This window comes from Balearica regulorum, chromosome 11, assembly GCF_011004875.1.
Source record: "Balearica regulorum gibbericeps isolate bBalReg1 chromosome 11, bBalReg1.pri, whole genome shotgun sequence".
In the NCBI taxonomy this organism is placed as follows: Eukaryota; Metazoa; Chordata; class Aves; order Gruiformes; family Gruidae; genus Balearica; species Balearica regulorum.
In genome coordinates this window covers 2,963,008-2,980,426 of record NC_046194.1, presented here as the reverse complement: position 1 = coordinate 2,980,426, position 17,419 = coordinate 2,963,008, and the positions used below count along the sequence as shown (strand labels likewise).

At 34.9% G+C, this 17,419-nt stretch overlaps 1 protein-coding gene across 1 annotated transcript in view; it reads right to left on the bottom strand.

The window, feature by feature from the left end:
- Window positions 1-17,419, bottom strand: part of LOC104643462 (connector enhancer of kinase suppressor of ras 2) — a 205,289-nt gene that overhangs the window by 84,293 nt on the left and 103,577 nt on the right. The window contains exons 6-8 of the mRNA XM_075763063.1: window positions 16,843-16,884; window positions 12,615-12,734; window positions 1,472-1,531 (exon numbers count right to left, since the gene is read on the bottom strand). Coding sequence (XP_075619178.1) covers window positions 1,472-1,531; window positions 12,615-12,734; window positions 16,843-16,884 — 222 coding nt within the window. The remainder of the gene's footprint in view (window positions 1-1,471; window positions 1,532-12,614; window positions 12,735-16,842; window positions 16,885-17,419) is intronic.

Genomic DNA, 17,419 nt, shown 5'->3' with positions numbered 1-17,419 from the left:
TCATAGTAATTAGATTGCAACAGTTGAAGTCAATTTTTTTTTTCCAAATTTATAATTATGAATTGCAAGTTAAGTAACAAGCAGGATATTTAGAAGCTATTTCGTTATTCCTGTCACACTGTTTATTTTTTTCTATGATCAGTCATACTGATTTATATGCTGCAGCATTTCTGTGTGCTTTAGGTTCAGATTTGCCTAACGTTTCTGGGTCTACAATGAAAATTATAATTAATAATTTTTTCTTGGTTTCTTCTGTATTTTTACTACAGATGATGGAAAATATGAAAATACAATGGTGCTTAACTCCCAATAATTCTTTCAGGCATGGTTATTTTCATAAAAGAACTTTTCATACATCCTCATACAATAGTCATTTGGATTGTTAACTAACTTGCTTTTTTAACATTGTCAAATCATGCATCCCCTTCCATTCACATACCACAATTTCTCCCTTCTTAGTGATAGTCCTGTCAGTAATTACTGCTAGCTTTGAAAACCTTCTGGTTTATCAAAGATTATTCTATAACATGTCTAAAGTTGATTATAATATTTTACGTTATCATTCTCCATTATCCATGGTTTTTTACATCACCCTTACTGCTGATATTGTAACTATTTTAAAATTTATTATTTTACAATCTATTTTACTGAACTGCTTAGACATACAGAAGCTACTCATTTTCCATGAGTCAATCCTAGGACAGGCATCATTTCCAAAAGTCTAATTTTTCTAACATTCTTTTAAAATTAATTTGGTAATTATAACAAAAAAATGCACAAAAAATACTATCAAAAAAGAAAACAACACAGCAAAAAAGTATTCATCATTGTATGACAATATTTACTGACTTTATAAAGTAAGCTGACTATACATATTAAGAGCTGCTCAGAGGAAAGCTACTCTTATCAGTAACTCTCCAATTTTGTGACTACTTTGGTCAATATAAACATCTGAGGCAGATTTTTTCTCCTGTTATATTATTTCTACTGTTCTGTTGATAGAAAAATACTTTTTTTTTATATGAACCCAAACTGTCCTATGTTCTGAGAGATTTATCTAAAGTAGAAAACAAAAATTAAATACAACAGATACTATTTTAGACTAACGATGATGCTCTTACATAAGAAAAAAATTACTTACTATAAAGGAAAACACTTTTGTGCCAGCAAAAACATATACATGAACACTGTTAGAAAGGTGTGTTGGAAGAATCATTGAGGACAGAAATTCAAGATTTTCATTTTGTTAAATTGTTAGTTATTTGTCACTTCATCATAGATATTTTTCTATGTCTATTTTCAAAGGTTCCAAGTTTTTACAAAGATGATTTATTTACAGAAAAGTTAAAGAAAGAAGTGCTAATAAAAAGTGGCTTGATTTAAAGTGAGCTTTCATATTACAAAATGCACTGCAGATATACAGAAAATACTTGAATGCATTATAAAAGTAGTTTAGAATAAAGAAGCTTACATTTTCAGTTGTTCCTGTGATTACATGTAGTCCATCGTAAGTTGATTTGATATACATTCCCTGAAAAAAAGGGCAAGAAAGGTAATTAATATTGTAGGAAACAAATAAATAATGTTTGCATAATAATTAAAATAGTATGTTTATTCCAGTTTAAGGACCATAACATTTCAACAGACTGGAAGGAACCACGGGCAATTAACATTTGCAAATCTAAGTTAAACAAATATGTATCGAGACCAATTATAAACCGCATAGTTTTTTCACTTAATGCTTTTTTTTTTATTCCAAAGTTTTTGTACCAAATTCAACACTGAACATCAGCATAAAAGCTCATTCCTATTCAGTATATGAAATATTTATCATGACCTGTTTTTATTACTAGTGGCGTAAAAGAAGCATCAAAACTGAAACCACAAACAGGAATAGTCTTTAAACTTAAATGCCCCATCTTCAGAGAGTTATTGATTCAATAAAACTGAAATCATAGCCTAAGTCAGAAAATACATGAGCAAATGCTCATATTGCCAATTTATGGAGAAAAATGAGCTTGGTGAACTATCAGGAGCTTTGTAATTAGTCCAGCAAGAATTCTGCTTCAAGGAGGCAATGGACATGATACAGAGAGACAACCTACGTAGGTATCCATCTAGCTGTACACACACACAGAGCCTTAAATGTCAGTGAGACTCAATTGCTTGTATTCTTGCCTCTCAGGAGTAAGGTCATAGCTTCACATCTCTCCATATAGTATGGTTATCCATCAAATTTTGAAATCTAATTAATCTAATTGGTACACTGTACTGCTGATTCATTATCCTTTCAATAATTCTGCATCATCTTATGCTGTCAAAATGGAAGTTTAGAGCCCGCATCCATAAGAAAGAACATTTTGTTCACAGAAACTGATTTCAGACACTAATGAAGATCTTCAGGCTAGATGTTTACACAAACACACACAAGGAAAAAAAAAGGTAAAAATACTACAAAGTTAAGATCATAGCACTCTACACCTACAAAAATTGGAAGGGTATAGAAAAGATGGAGACACCTCTTTTTGAAAGTGCACAGGGAGAGGATGAGAAGCAAGGAACACAAGTCAGAACTCAATTTCAAAAAAAGAAAGGTTTTTTAGTATTTTTTTTTTTTCCTCAGTTTTACCATTAAGATGATAAAACACTGGAACAGGTTGGCAAGGCTGTGGAATCTCTGACTAGGAGGTGATCAAAACCTGATTGCACGAGGCCCTGAGTAACCTGCTCTAGCTGGATCTGCTTTGATTTTTCATCCTGAGAAAATATGAATTCTACTTTAATGTAAACTAATTCAATTTCAGCAAATTTTAACTTCACTTAAATCTTAAAAGACTGGCTAAAACTGATAAGGAAGCTTAATTCTGCTGCATAGGAAACTCCAGTTTAGATTTTACTCACCATGACTATTTATTCTCTTAAATGAGACTGCTTTATAAGCTATTTCATTTCTAAATAACAGAGATGTTCAAGTCTTGAAATCGCTTTCATAAAATGCGATTAGTTGGAAGAAAGACATTTCCATGGAGTCTTCCACTATTTCCTTCTATATGGTTGGCTTAATTTTATCAGTGTTTGCTATTCTATTGTTTCTGTAGTACCTTCAACTGTTACTGACAAACATCTGATTCTCTTTCTCTTTGCCAACTGAAAGCCATAAACAAGACCACTAGATCAAGAAAAACCCTGAAGGTTCTCAGTGAGAACAGGATGTTGAGTCTCCATTAAAAAATCTTAAATAGATATTTAAATCAATCTAGCATGTTATGATGGATTTCCACAGCGAAATTTTAGCTGGAATGTTACATAACATTGCTGCATCCATCACAGAAGTCTGTTATTTTAACGCATAGTAGACTTCAGCAACACATTTCCAGCCACACTTTTGATATCAAATTTAATACCACAGTTCTAACACCCTACTTGACTTGACAAGATTCATTCCACACTTAACAAACCAACAGACTAAGATTTTTAAGACCAAAACAGAACATAGTGCTAAACCTTTCACTAAATTTTATCACATATTTCTTCATAAAGTTCTTAGCCTCTTGTTCAGCTATGTGTATTTTTGGAAAAAAAATCAAATTATAATTTCATCTCTTAATATATGCCATCTGAGAGACATAAAAACTGACTAATCACTAAGAATTACCCTACATTTTTCTATCTGCTCTTTCATCTTAGCTATTAAACTTTAAGGACAAAATAGATAAAAATAAACAGTTTTAGTAAATGACTCATAGCCTTCAAATTATCCTAGATAGAGCTTTCATCCTTGTTTTCCCAAAAGAAAAATAATGAAAGAGCTTGTTTCTTCTTGACCATTACAGTAGCACTGTTTCTCCTTGACATATCTGTGTTACCTGAAAACCTTGAAAGATTACATTCTATCTAAAAATATATATAAATTGTTATATTCTAGTTTTATTTTATATAGCTCAGAATGCAAGGTATTTTATATAATATATATAAATATTTTAGATATTTATCATATATAAAATAGTAACTCCCAAAATATTTTTCCACTTGGGAGAAAGTTGTGAGTATAATACTCAGAATGAGATTGAAAGTATTCTTAAAAAGACCCCCCCCCCAAAAGCATAGAGCAATTCTGAAAACAGCTTTATTTACTCTGTGACATCTGTTCAAGAGGCCAGATACATTCCCTGCTTCAAATCACTCTTTCCAACCCTGTAAACATTTTTCCCCTAAAAAAAAATCCCTGTCCTTGATATGCTGACTGTCAGCACTTGCCTATCCTTTTGCAACAGATAATGCAGTGTGTAACACGGTGTGTACAGTTCAGTCCAGCTCTCAATTGCTTTCTGTGGTAGGAAGGTTTTTAAAGGACATTTTATCCCTCAACATGAAAAGACACTGACACTTAGAAAAACATTGTTTTTAAAGGACAATGTGTCAACCTTATTTTAGTGACATCTGTGCTTCATCTCCATCTCCATCCTCATTTTCCTTTTAAAATCAGCATTTGTGAAGAGAAAGACTAGAATCTCCAGATACATTTTAAGTAATACTGGCACAGGTTAGCAGAACCCCACGAAAGTTTAAATTGCTCAGATATACATACAAAGTAGTTTATTGATATAAATGACAGGCTTTAAGGGGATTACTTTCATCTATCTTCCAGTGAAAAATGAAAATCACCTACTCTGGCTTTTAAGAAATGTCCACAACTGCAAAACTGAGTCATTTAAAGAGCTGTTAATTCCATGAACCCAGAAAAAGCATGCAAGCATTCACAGTCTGAATGAGGCAAAAGAGCTGGACCTTTCTTTCAATTTAATGGGCTATTTGCTATCTTTTTGTTCATCACTGTTTCATTCTGTTTCCACTAATATAAGCATTTTTTATGGTTAATAAGCCTAAAAAAAAAAAAAGAAAGGAAATACATTCTGAAAATGTTTCTGTCAGATAACATAAGTTCCAGGCAAATACTGATTTAATACTGCAGTTGAAGAATTAGAGCAGCAAGCCTCTTTTTCCCAAGCCCAGATATGAACAGCTAAGTAGATTCTATTGTGACAACTGCTAACACATCTGGAACTGTTAGAAATTATTATTTTGTTTACAATTATTTTCTATTTTACCTGTGTCTTAAAGCAGTCATACTGATTCAGCATATTCAGGAGAGTTATAGTCTTCTGCAATAACATGTTTTTATATAAGCATAATCTTTAATTAAGTTGTAAATGAATTTATTAAAAGAGGATCCACATATCTGCTATTTTGATCCGATTATCTGCTGTTATAAAATTTGATGGAAATGAAGATGTACTCTTGTAAGCTAATTATTCTCATAGAACTCTTTACGTAAACTGCTTGCAAACTATTTGACAGATTTCAGCCACATGAGCTCTCAAAGTAAAATAGCGAAAACATCAGGCTAAGACTAAATGAGAATACCATTTTGTCAGTGGGTTGCACAGACAAAAAGCACATAAATCAGGGAACTCCCGAATCCTGGAATCCATCCTAGGCTCTGGTTGGGAGACTTTCAGTGGGAAGTCGGGGGTTTTTTTCCTGTTGTCTCCTGCCTCCCCCTGTCTTCTGGTCCTTTCTCTTCAACACAAATGCCTATCCCTCTCAAGCTTTCTTGCCAGTCTCGATGACACAAGCTGCTTCACCCCACCCATCAGCTCTAGTCTCTCCTTCTGCATTCAGTGCCCAAAACTCAGTCTTCCCACCAGCTTTTTCCTCCACACATCCAGTCTCAGAATCAGTATCCAGACAGAAGGGATGGAACTCATCTGCTTAAATGGTGATATCCAGAGAATATTTAGTCATTTCAAAGTAACCAAGAATATGTGGAGGTTCGGCAGATATGACAGAGAACCTTCTGGAGTGGCAACTGAAAGATGGGCACATAAAATGGTACCAGACATCTACATCTATGCAATCAAGTCCTGGTGTAGAGGCTTCTCCTGCCTCTTCCCTTCCACTCTCAGTTGTTGCCCTCTCCACCCAGCTGCACCCCAGATTCATTCTCCTTATTCTCCACAACTAGTTCCAGGGCTTTCCTACCATACCCTTCACTATCACATCCTATTCTATTCTTTCTACCCAAGTAACTCAGTCATCCCCTCCTCAGTTCCCAATCTTCTGTCTTCTTATTGGTCTATTTTCTGCCCTTCCCAGCAGAATTTCACTGGAGTCCTTTTTCAAAAGGATTTATTTCCTTTTTTTTCCAAGAATGGGTCCTTATTCTGATTCTAGTTTCTTCTTGAATCCACCAATGATCACAGAGCACAGAAGAATGACAAACTATATCCCTTACCTCTGGGTAAGAGCTGAGTATTTTCATTCACTCTGTGAAGATGGCTCACACTAGTCAACAATTAGGGGGTTAGAAACAAATAGTACTCTTTAATAACTGTGATATGTCAGATACAAAACTCCAAAGAATTATCCTAATATATGAGAGGTACAGAACAAGGAAACGTTTCACAAGAATCTGCCTGTTCCTGAATAACTCTGTCACTGTCCCCTAATGACAGAGTGACTTAAAGGTTTTTAATTAAAATCTGACCTTTGAAAACATATGGGAAGGAATCAGCCATTTAATATCCCATTTTAAAGAGACTATTCCCCAGAAAATGGTATTTCCAGTTATAAATGGAATTTCCTTGAAAAATTTCTCATCAGAGTGATCTGGTTAATTAACTGGGATATAATGACAACAGTGTATTTTCAAGTGTCAACAACTATTCCCAGGTTAATCCATGGATGTTATATTATTTGAAGAGCTCTGCATTTTGCAATGAGACAAAACTCTTTTAGTATGAGCATTTCTGTCTCAAACTTCCAGTGGTTCTAACTGTAGGCCACTATTCCTTCTAGGGCAACAATGATCTATTATCAGATGATTCATGTTTTCATAACACTTCTTTGCTGGAATATGATGAAACATAATCCTACCTAAATAGAAACCCATGGACAACAAAAATTTGGGCTGTGGGCACCTTTTTATGTCAAGCATGATGGAACTTCGTCAAATTTCTGTAAGCCTTTAAAAATAATCAGAAATAATTAGATTAGCACCCTAACAGTTTTAGGACAGCCATGTGTGTTTCCACCAAAAAAAGCTGCCTTCATATTCTACTTTGCCTCCTTGCATTCTTTTGCACTTTCTTGTAAAAATGGAAAAGATTGGCTTCTGTCACCTTAAATTACAAATTTCACATAAAAATATGTACTATTTGAAAGGGTAGCTGTACATTAGATAGATGAATAATGCTTAATAAATAAGGGTCTTTGTATCTGACAGCTTGTCTGTTGTTTTTTTTTTCTCCAATGATACACAGCTGGTCTTATAAAAATGTTTATTCCGATAATCCTTTCTTCCCTTAAATTCTTAAATGAAAAAGGAAAAGTTCCTTCTGCAGAAAAATTAACAAAGCTGTTGATATAAGCAGTGTATATCTTAATTAAAGTGTGACAGATTACTCTGTTTCTATTAACAGTAGGAAGCTCAGACACAAGAGAAAACAACAAAGTGAAAGGAAAAGGAATAAAAGTGATACTGCATTCCAGAAGCAAAACATTCCTCAGACATCAGAAGATACAAAACCAAACAATAAAACCCAACAGTCTGCCTGTTTAGAATCTCCTGCTTAAGACTAATCATTAATCTCATAAAAGAAGATTAAAGTTGCATGTTACGCAGAAGTATCTTTAAATATATGTACAGCACAGCACATCAAGTTCAGAAGATTAAAAAGAAAAAATGTTTAGTCCAAAATAATACTGGCTCCAATACAAAAAAAAAAATCTTCCAATACTGATGACCTCTGGTAATCCAAGAATAGGAGGAGGAAAAAAAACCCCAAACTTCAAAAAACCCCTCCATGCTCCTATCTTATGGATGGTTTCTATATCCACCATCTCACTTAAAACACTGGTTCTCTTAGCCTGCCTTTGTTTATCTGACAGCAAAACTGCTCCAAACCTGGCTCTGGACTTAGTCTGAGCTAATTAATAGTAAGGTTCACATAGCCTTTCACCTACCCTAAGGACTTAGTAGCAAGTTTAGGAGCTGCACCTCTTCCCCTGCAAACAGTAACACAAACTCTTGTCTCAAGGGCCTATTGCTCATGCCAGGTCCATCAAGCCAAGAAATTTAAAGTGGGTGCTGCTGCACCAGCTTTGTTCAATCACTAAACAGAAATTCTGGGACTCCTAAATGCAGAACTTGGTCTATGGACTTTTGAAATAATAAATTCTAAGGGAGTAGATTTTTTCAAATATCACATTTTTGAGAAAAATCTTTCCTTGTACTGAGCAGTTATATGTAGTGTCTAAATATTAAAATAATGCTGTTGTTTCTTTTACCACAAGTTATGGTAACTTCAAAAGGAAGTTTACCATACATTGAAATGGAATGGAAACCTAACTTTCTTTAAAAAGAAAAGTAATTTGTAAAAAGCATTTATAAATGTGAAAATGATGCAATTTCCTTTGTCATGCTACAATTAACATTATAATTAATTCAAAGTATTGAAAAACTAAAAGCCAACAAAGGGAATTTTCTTAAATCATGACGTTAAAGTTATTTTATTCTATTTCATAAAAACCGACGTGTGCATGTTCTCTTTCTGTCCATATGGTCAGAACTGACAGGGGTTCTCACAGTCTAATACTTTTTTAGTAGAGAAGTTTATTTCAAGTTTGTCAAATTGGTAGCTTGAAACAAAGTTTTGCCTTCCAGACATCTTATGCAGACTGATAATGTAGTACACTTCAGATGTAACTGGCATCACCATACCTAGTACTACAATTCAGAAGTTACTTTAAAATGAAATGGACAATATAGGGAGGGTGTTTTACTAAATAGGGAAAAGTATATGCAACTGGTACAGCTTGGGAAGGACTGGAAAGAGAGAGGAAAAAAAACAGTATGATTCCAGAGGCCAGCAAATGCCTGCAGAGATCAGGATGCAAACACAATCATCAGAACTTGGAATAGAACCTAAAATGCGTGCTTCCCAATGCAAATTCTTTTGTCCAAATTGCCATGAAACTACCAGGAGAGAGTGTGTTCTGGGGAATGCATGAGATAATCGTATTTTTAATAAAGCAGACTGAAAAAGAAGATACTTTAGAGGAGAAAAAAAAAGAAAGAAAAAGGTGACTATTAAACTCGTAAAAGCATGAACAGAAAGTCAGAAAATGCTGGAACTGAAGGTACACATTCAAGTGACATACAGTCCCTTTGTGAAAATGCTTTATGATCCAGAATTTATTTAAACAATTAAACACACAGACACAGCCCCACAGGAGTTCTGACTCCGTGTAGTAACTGTATGGACTTGGATCTGGAAATCAATTCAGTTTATGTGTAAGCTTATGCAATGTCTATAGGATTTCTGGCTCATTTGTTGAAGAAATTAGAAGGCATATAATAAAAGCAGTTTTGCAAACACAGTTTTGAAAATAGAGAAAGACTCATGATTAAGTCAACTGAATATCATTCCAGGCAACTGAATTCTTATATAAGTCTAAGTCATTTATGACACATTTTTCACCAATGGCAAATAATTGCATTCATTTTCTAGATGCCAGCCCTGTATGAAGCTGAAACTAGTGTTCTCAGTAGCTCTGGAAACCACTTAAAATCAAGAGATAACATATTTTAAACTTATGCTATAAAAGTAACAAGTGTTCTGAAAAATGATATGGTAAGCTTCTGAAAAATAGATTTTTGGTGAATTTGACACAAATTGCTCTGTGGATTGGATTCCTATCTATAAAACTAAAATTACAATATCATTTTCACAAGTGTGTTGTGAGGATGAATTAATTAGCGTCTGTGAAGCACTCAGGCCATATAAAAAAAATAATCTCACGATGAAATTAGTAACTCAAGGGAATGCAGAGCTAAGCTGAAGTGTGGTAAATAAAGACCTCAATCCCTACACTGAATGATAAGGATAAAAATGGAACTCTGAATACTTTCCATTCAGTGAATAGCACTCATTTTTCTCCTGAATGGAGCAGAGATCCTGTGGAAAAAAACTGCTATACAATCATGAGAAAGCCATTTGTAATTCATTACTCTGTTCTATATTTGATTCTGATTAATGTTTTCTGTTCCTTTTCACATGATTCTTCTTTTATTCCCATTTATAGTCCTTTTCCATATTTTTTTCTAAACAGAACACAGTGTCAGCAAAATTGATTATAAGGAACTTTCCAACCTAACATGTTATAGCGCCTTCACAATTAGGCACAGAAAACTCAGTCATTCACTGTGATTTCACTTCATCTGAAAAAAAAAAAAAAATTGTCAGGCAATTTTGATTGCAGTATTTGTCTCATGTCCTCTGTCAGCAGTGCCCAGTTACTGCAGTTTTGTTGGCTATAAACTTTGGGGTGCACTGCAGATGGAGAACTACACTGTGGTTCTTCTACCCAGTGATAGAGTGACCCAGTCTACAGCATTACTATAGCACAGGCCCTGTCTGCTTGATGTTCTGTTAGAAAAGTGGACAGTCCAGAGGGAAGTGTGAACCACATGGCAGGCCACAACAATACCGCCAACAGCTCTCATCTTGGTCACTCATGCCTTAAAGGTTTAACTCATACTCCAACACTTTATAAGCTGCTTAGAAAGCATACCACTCATACCCAAGAACTCCTGAAAGACACCTGCCTAGTACTGCACACTATTAAATTTCCAGCTCACTGTAGGACATGCCATTTTTGCAGTAGGCTCTTTCTGTCCTCCACCAGCCTACACCCTGTCTTAGATCTAGAGCTATCACACAATGGGAAACATCAGCAACACCAAGCTCTGCTTGATATGCTCCATCATCTCTGAGGAAACTACATCCTATCTGCGTTTATGTTCTCTTCAGCACTGACACTGAACTTTCCTCTAAGTAGGCCAGCAGAAATATGTTACATTTCTGGATAGAAAGGAAAGCTGTACAGAGATCCAGACTGCTAGCACACAGCATGTAGTAGTCTTAATGCAAGACAGAAGCACGGACAGATTTACAGTGTATATACTACACAAGCTGTAAGTGATACTGATATTTCCTGGATCTCCCTGCACTAATCCAGAAATCAGACCAAGAGGGGAAACTGGGCCACAAATGGAACACATTTGGCCACTGGGATGCAGCAGCACAGCAAGCAAATTGTATTTACCTTCAGGATTACATACTGAGTAAGCATCTGTGATGCCACAGAATTAAATGTGTTTTATGCTGTTGAAATGTTCTTTGTTGACTAAATCAGTATAAGAATAAAGTAAACTTATGTAGTCATACAAAAACCCCCCATGTTATTAAAATACATCGTTCTCAAATTAATATGCATATTTCAAAATAATTATCTTCTTGTAACTTTGACAGGATTTGCACATGATGTTCATTGCTATTCAATGTCAGAACGAAGAGTAAGATATTGAAATAATACAAAATATCTCAACTAACAGAAGTTTAAAAGAAATCTGTAAATCACACTGAATTACAAACAAGAAACATGCCATAACATGTATAGTGACACTCAAATGTATGCTAATTTGTCAACTCTGGAATTTTCTGCCTCATAGCTACCAGTTTCTCTACCCACTTTCCCCCATTTTTCCTCCTCCAATTGGTTCCTCCAACCCAGGAACAACATTCCTGGATTCCTCCTCTTGTAGGGAAAAAACATAGTAATAAAAAAAATCCTGAGAAGGCAGCTGAAGGCAATATAAGAGATCATACTGGGAAAAGTAGCCTGTCTCTTGAGGAAAATGTGCAAGAACATCCCAGTGCCTGCAGTGCTACCTTATACTTGAGCTTTTATTAGGAATCTTAGGTTCCCAAGCACAATCCCTATCCTCTGAGAGCCTACCAATATCAGAATGGTTGTAAAGTAAGGGACTACTAAGGGGAGACAGAAGTCTTACCCACTGATCCCTAAAACTTCACAAAAACCCCTTGTCCAAAAAATGCAACAGCACATTAATATTTAAAAGTGGTAGCCAAACAATTATTAAACTATCATCTCTGCAGAAACTGTTAATGGTGTGACCCATTACTAATGCAGAGCAGCTAGCATGTTCAGAAGACACCTAACTTGTCTGCTCAGTGAACAACAATTTATGAATATAAGGGATTTATTTTGTTTCTGGGATGATACTGCTGAAAGTTTTATTTGAACTGAATCACTAGGGAAACATTTCACTATTTTTATGCAATCCCAAGAAACATACCTTCCACTAACCATTTTCAAGGCAAATTAATGATATCTAGTTAATTTTATTTGTATATTTACATATTTGGGGATTACTGTGGTACATTCCAAAAACTGCAATATGGCTATCAAAGGACCATAACTTTTCTATAGCTGCTCATGTAGTTACCAGTTGCACACGAAGCCCTAGGTAAAACAGATTTTAATTAAACAAACAAAAAATTACAATCCCTTTATTTATATAAACCGCTTTCAGAAATCTGATTCAGCTTACCGAAAAAGAAATAGTAGGACACTGCATGAAAATACATTTTGATTTCTTGACATATTAAAAAAAGAAATCACCTTAAAGAACTGAGGCTTGTGTTCTGTATTCTAACAGTTAAACTTTAAACTGCTTTGCTACTTACCAAGCCCTCACTGGGCATAATGCTGGTGAGATGAACTACCTCAAGATGTGCTGACTGTGACACCAGAGAATCAGATGAGAGCGAAATTATGTGGTCACAAATCCCAGACAAGGTTTTACACTACAAAGAAAAACAAGTCAATGTAATTCCTCATATTAAACTGAAACTACTAGTGAAGAAGTTCTTATTATTCTTAATAACCTATTTTGGTTACCAAATAATGAGAGCAACCCTACCAACAGTGATAATTAGGTGAATTCTGCATTATACAACTTTGAAAATTTTTCCTTAAAAATTACACTGGCAGAAACGTGCCTTAGTTAATCCATTTCCTGAAGTAAAATTCTTATGCATCTTTGAACATACCCTTTAATTGATATTCTAGATCACTACAACTATGCAATAATTTCATGTTATCCTGCCTTCCAGCTAAAGATTTCAAAATCTGAATGCCAATCCACACAAACACCTTCAAAATAGGGACCCCATTACACAGACGGTAGCAGTGACCTATCCACCAAAGGCGAACAGTAAGGCTATGGATCAGAAAGGACTGGATCTGTACACTCAGAGAACCTTCACGTGTAAAGATTTATTCCCAAGTTTGTATGTGTTGCTTAAAGCATTCCTTCAAAAAGACTATACCTAAAATATTTGAACCTAATCTGAAAGCATTCATTTAGATTAATTTCAGGATGGTCTTCCAGTTGAAGTTGTGCTGTATGCATCTATTTTCCTTTAGGGACTATACTCTCATTTTCCCTAATTATAGTAAATTCTAGTGAAATCCCTTACAGGAAGTTTTATTTCAGGCATTTGCAAAACCATGAGGATTTCTAATATCTCATTTGACACTATACATATAAGTTAAACAAATAAAGTTGTCACAATGAATAAATTAACTAACTCATCTGGAAACCCACGTACAGCTCTGGAGTACCAGACGTGGCATTTGTATTTTCTGTCAGCTGCAAGATGCAAAGCATCACACTCAGGTATGCATGACTCCATCTAAATGTCACCATTACCAGACACATTTCTAGCAGTTTCAGCTTTGGGTCAGAACCCCTAAACAAAACTTTATGTCCTGTCTTCTCCCACCAGAGATATAGAAACTGGCTTGCTCAAGAGATGTACTGCTGCTCTACATATGAGCTGATGATTGACCCTGTCTGTGAATATATGCTTTCATCCAGCTTTTGAATTACTGTCATATCAAAATATTACTATGATTTCAAACTGAGGTCCTCTCTTATGCCCTAACATTTAAGATCATAGGTACAGATTAGATGCAGACTAAAACCCAGAGACAACACTTTCTACTTTCTGATATAATGTTTTAACTTTACAGTTGTCACTTGCAAATACTTTTTCAGTGAATAAGCTTTGGAACAAAATAAACAGAAAACAAGTTTTCAAGCAAATTATTCTTATGAATCTTTAAGATCTCCCCGTGATTCAGAAAGTTTAATTAATATATAATGTAGGATTTTAGCATCAGGAAAATATTCAAGAAAATTATATTGGAATAATTAAAAATACCAGTTTGCTGAAAAGTAGTTCAGCAGATACAGGAGAAGCCTGACACCAGCTGTAAATAATGCAAAGGCTGAGATACTATAAATGGGAACTACTGAGCAGAATTTATGAATAACAGCACAGGGTCAGGAAGTAATGTTTGATACAGCACTATCAACATGAGATGATACATTAACATATGCTCAAGTATTTTTGGCATAAAAAAATAGAAAGGACAAAATTCTGGTATACTAGTTCCAAAACCACAGGGAAGCAAAGTGCATACTCTCCAGATGGCGCAATACTACTGTACTTAAGAAAATCTCAAACAAAAATGGTTTCTTCAAGAAGTTCAGTACCTGTTGCAGAGGAATTTACATAGAATTTTACAGGCCAGCCAACACCTAAACCCATTTATTAGATTTCTCCCAATGGGCCACAATAAGAACAGAATCTCTGGGAAACCACCATGTGTTGAACAAGCCATACAAACTTACACATCACAAAAAGTATTTTTACTACGGCAGCCGCTGCTGGGTCGGTACAATGAATATAAGTTAATAATCTGTATTTACTGCTAAGAGCACAATTAGCAGGTTGTAATTTTTTAATTATCATAGGTATGCTATATTAGTCTAAAGAACTGATGCAATCCTGATAACCACATTTTGCTGAACAGATACCCCCCCCCAAAAAAATCTGGCTCTCAGACACAGTTTAAGTAATCCTTAAGATCACACCTTCATAATTTATCTTTTCCCATGATAGCTGAGTCACAGAGCAGACACAATCTAGTCATAAGACTAGTGAAGGAATGGCAATTGCGCACCTCCAATTATCATCTGAGCACACACTGCCCAAGTGTGGAGCTCTTCCAAACAAATCTATATCTCAGTGAATCTCTCCAGCAACCAATGAAGAAAGTCAATCATGGATCATAATTTTATAAATCTGTCTTTACTTCTAAGTATATCTTGCTTAATATCTTTCAGAAATAAAAAAACTTGCCATGTGGTGTTTAAAAGTCATAGATTCTACCTAAATGTAAAGTAAATGTAAAATTTTACTTTAGAGCATCACAATTATTTTTCTTGAGTATTTTCTTTAATTTAATTTTATTTTTTATCTTTAGAAATAAAGTGACCATAAAAGAAATGAACAATTTACAAAGCTTATTCTCGAATTCAGTATCCTTGAAGTATTTTTTTTTTTTTTGAGATGCTGTAAGAAAGATGGTGATTCTTCTCACTTCACCCAGAGTTACAATGATAAACAGGTTGATTCTCAGGGTCTGGATGCTCTGGATCAGGCAGTTTCAGGTGATTTTCTTCAGGCTGAGATGAGTTCTACTGCCTTGGGAGCCAGGCTCCTCAAGGTTCATCACACTTTCACTGCTGAGCCTAAGAAATACTTAAAAATGGGAACTTTTCTCTCTTCTCTTCTATCTTTTTGGGTTTCCATTTAGAACAGGTAGAAAAGTCAAAAGTAACATTCCTGCTAAAAATGTATTTTTAGAAGTCATACGCAGTTAGAATTGTGGGTTAAAATATGTGTATACACTCCAAATTCCAGAAGATGTCAGGTGCTTTTAGAAGTTCTTTTCAGAATCAGGTTTGCAATAGTAAGCTTTTTTCTAAAAGTCACTGCATGCTTTCTGAATTTAACAGCACATCAATGTTTTATAACAAATTTTAATCCCCGCTGGAAACAGAGTATGTGTAAAAGGCTTTTTTTTTTAAAAAAAAAAAAAAAAAAAGAAAAAAGTCAGGCACTTGGTTAGAGCTTGTCAAAAGCTTATCTGAACTTGTAAATCCTTTGAGATTTCCCTTTCAGCATAGGTTTTAACTCTGTCTCAGCGTCAGTGCAAGTTTTCAGTGCCTGTACCAGGAAAATATGAAGTATTTGAACATATCTAATAGGCCAATATCTAATCAACACATTTGTATAAGATTCTTCCATTCCCCTTGGTCATTAGATTTTTTTTGAGTGCTGGAGGCACAAAATGCTCAGTCTGACAACCAGTGCAACTAGTAACGCACCAAGTCTGATGGATCCATTGCTGGAATTCCACGCCACCAATCCTAGTGAGAGTATTACACTACTAAGAGTATTGTGAAGCTTCTGAAACAATCTACAAAAAATAATTATGTATTTGTAATTAACTGTAGGTATAACAGAGAGCATTACTCCAGGGAACTGTGTGGAAAGGGAGAGTGAGATGGAGTATCTGACCTTGCCTGCTAACATAAACAGGCATAAGTAATACAATACCAGAAGAAAGCTGATTCTTAAGCCTTAAACTTGAACGACACCCAATTTAGGAAAGAGTAAAAAGGCTTGGTAGGAATGATTCTTAAGTGAATGATGCCATGCAAAAAACATTTTTGAGTGTTAAATCTGGAGTACTTGGGCAGTCATTCAACTGGCTGGTGGGAAGCACAACTAACTTGCACTAAGTCAGTTTCAGGGGGTCACAAAACATGTAGGCTGATATCTCTCTCCTGCTGGTCTTGAAAATAAATTTTAATTTTTTAAAGTTTTCATAAATAAGATAAAATAGTTAACTTTTACCAACTGATATAATTAATCAGAAGTTGTGTCAAATAGGAAGTAACTTCATTTTTGTATGGTAGCTTTTTTTTTTTTAAATCATTTAAAGGGATAGGGTAGAAGTAAGGAATACCAAAGCAGAATACTTAAGATTACTTACCACATGAAGAATTTTATTTTCTGTTTCATACACTGTACAATCCTGTGGTAAAACAAAAAAAAATAATGCACATTATGTTAAATTTTCTATTAAGAAAGAAAACAATGCTTTATGCTGATAACTATCCCTTACAGATGTACCTGTAAAGACAAATGATCTCTTGAGTTTTGTCACGTCCAGAAGGTTACTTTACAATCTTAGGAGTCCTGGCTTCTCTTGTGGCTGGTTAATCTCAGGGATCTATTCTTCCCTTTAGAGTCACAAAACTCTCGTGCTCAATACTAGCAACAATAGAAATGTAAGGCAGAGGGGACAGATTCATGATAGTGAGAAAAAAGGAATTGAAAATAATTAATCTGGCCTGTCAGAAGTTCAATGCGCAGAGTGAGATACACATTGCCTAGCCTTAAATCAGGCAGAATGTTTGTTAGCTGTTCTACAAGTTGTGCGGGGTGCAGACGGTTGCGTCAGACCTATCACTAGGTAGATTGTGTTACTATAAAGCATGGGAAGGAAGAGTAGACAGAGAACGTTTTGACAAGTACAATGTTAAAGATGTTAAATGTGGTGTGTCTAC